Source organism: Rhagoletis pomonella, unplaced genomic scaffold, assembly GCF_013731165.1.
Source record: "Rhagoletis pomonella isolate Grant_MI unplaced genomic scaffold, Rhpom_1.0 Rhpom_scaffold_00075, whole genome shotgun sequence".
Classification (NCBI taxonomy): Eukaryota; Metazoa; Arthropoda; class Insecta; order Diptera; family Tephritidae; genus Rhagoletis; species Rhagoletis pomonella.
In genome coordinates, this window is record NW_023458629.1 from 18,369 (window position 1) to 20,709 (window position 2,341).

The 2,341-nt window shown below is 37.1% G+C and overlaps 1 protein-coding gene across 1 annotated transcript; it reads right to left on the reverse strand.

Annotated features, from left to right (window-relative positions):
* Positions 1-1,212: 1,212 nt before the first annotated feature.
* LOC118749882 (junctophilin-3-like) lies at positions 1,213-1,867 on the reverse strand (the record flags this gene model as incomplete). Its single annotated transcript, XM_036484656.1, is given in 3 exon segments — positions 1,213-1,353; positions 1,411-1,547; positions 1,608-1,867. Coding segments are annotated over 3 exon segments (538 nt in total), but the record flags the coding sequence as incomplete, so codon positions are not given.
* Positions 1,868-2,341: the final 474 nt, after the last annotated feature.

Consider the following 2,341-nt stretch of genomic DNA (forward strand, 5'->3'; position numbering starts at 1 on the left):
TTTTTAAAATCGGACAATAACCACGCCCACATCCCATGTAACGGTTATTTAGAGAAATACGAAATCTTCGATAAATCAGTAAATACTATAGCTAATTTATTCAAAATTGATGTTTGCAATAACTATTTAGCAAAAAACACGTTTATGATAAAATTTTGGAAAATGGGTGTGGCGCCGCCCACTTATGCTCACATATATGTATCTCGGTAACCGCTGTACCAATTTGTACCAAACTCGGTACGGTTATTGTGCTTGCCACCTGAAAACAAAACATTGAAAATTATTGAAACCGGACTAAAATTACTCCAACTTTTCATATAACGGTAAATTTCAGAAATAATTGAAACTTCGATATTTCGAAATTTAATTTAGCCAAAATTGATGCAAACAACATTCCCTTGAAAAAAAGTAACATTATTATAAAATTTAGGAAAGTGGACGTGATACTGCTCACATATAACTATATAACTTTATCGAAGATGTTTGCAATAGGGATAAAACCGCCCCTGCTTACCACGCAGCGGTAGTTTTCGAAAAGGTGAAAAAACTATATTTAATAATTGCGCCGGGTATCTAATGTTCGGTTCCACCCGAACTTAGGCTTTTTTACTTGTTATTTTGTCAAAATATCCAGAATTAGTTTTTCCTTTTCAAGAACTCTAGAACTATTGAAAAGCTACCCAGAACAGCTTTTTTTGTCCTTTTGCGTCGTACCGCATACCAACTTCACAGACATGCTATTTTTTCATTGCAGGAATACACTCTGAGGTTTGCCATTACCTGCCGAGGGGTGAACGCTGTTAAGAAAAACCCCTTTTTCTATAATTTTTGCGATGTTGCTTTGACCAGGGCTTGAACGCAGGTCCTGCGGAGTGGTAGCGCGCATTGCGAACCACCAACCGCAGCGGTTGTAGCGGACCTCTATACGCCACCTTTTTGCAAAAAGGTAAATTTTTAAACAAGTCTATTGCCCAACATTTCTTTCTGAGCAAGTTTTTGGGCAAAACGGTAAGCTTTATAGGCAAATTTGGAGCAAAAAAATTCTTTCAAAGCAATTTTATGTGGGAAAAGGCAAATTTTATCAGCAAGTTTACTGCGCAAAAAATGTGTGTTTTACTGCAATGTTGGGTTGCCTTAATTTTTAGGCATAATAAATTCAAATTTGAGGTCTCTGAAATACTCAAAAATATTATTAGGAAGTTCGGTTCTTACTTCAGTCCATCACTACGTTCTGCAATGCCATGACCACAGCGTTTATCTTTCTTCCATTCCCCCATATACGTTTCTGTGACGGCAGAATCTAGCTGCTCATCTTCCATTGTAAAGCTAGCATTGGAATCCGTGTGGGTTGATCTTCAACGAAAAAATGCATTATTAGAATAAAGCCTTTTTCGAAAAAAATATATTTACCTTGTTGTTAAATTGGATTGCTCTGATCCTGTGCTTACCCATGACGAGGTAGATGCCGTAGACCTGACACTGCTCGATGTCAACGTGCCTCTTTTTTCCAAATCTCCGGTGCTCTTTTGTCTACGCATTTTAAAACCCTAATAAATGTAAGAAATAATTCTATATAAATTATATTTTTAATTATTAATATTTTTTACAGATAAAAATCCTTTTTTTGACTTCTCCGTCAAACTATTGCGCCGCACCGGAAGTTTATCAGATTTGGAAGTCAGCACAAAACCACCTCTTATTTCATCTGACCGGCCTTTGTCTGCTTCACTTATATCGGAACTGCGTAGCGAGTTTAACGATGAGTGCATATCTTTTCGGCGGTGATGTGAAGCTAGTCCAAAAGGAGCTGATATGCGAATTCCATATCCATGACGTTTTCCCTCTTGCCATTGGCCTTGGTATTTACCTATATCCACGCAAATAAAATTCAAAATCAAAATTAATATAATAATAATATATATAATATATATACAATTATCGAATAATAGTGTATGTGGCATTTACACTGTTTCTTTATTCGAGCGACGACAACAACGCGTTCAGAAGGTGCAATCGCAACAGTTGCTGAGCCGTTGCGCCTTCTGAACGTGCCCATTTTCAACAGAGGCAATTTTCTGTAATGATGTACATACATACATATTTTCTCGTTGCCGTTTTTTCTAGGCCTAATTTTAATGAATTTCACACAAACCAAAAAAGTGTTTGTTTGTTTCGCCTTTAGTGATCTGCATTTTCGGAAACCGAATACAAACGAAACATCGCTATAAAGCTCTACCCAGAATTGCTGCGGACGACGGTTAAGCGGTCGGCGGTAAGCAGGGTTCGGAAATCTATAAATATAAAATAGTAGCCTTTTTCGTTGTTCGGAGTTAACTCCAAA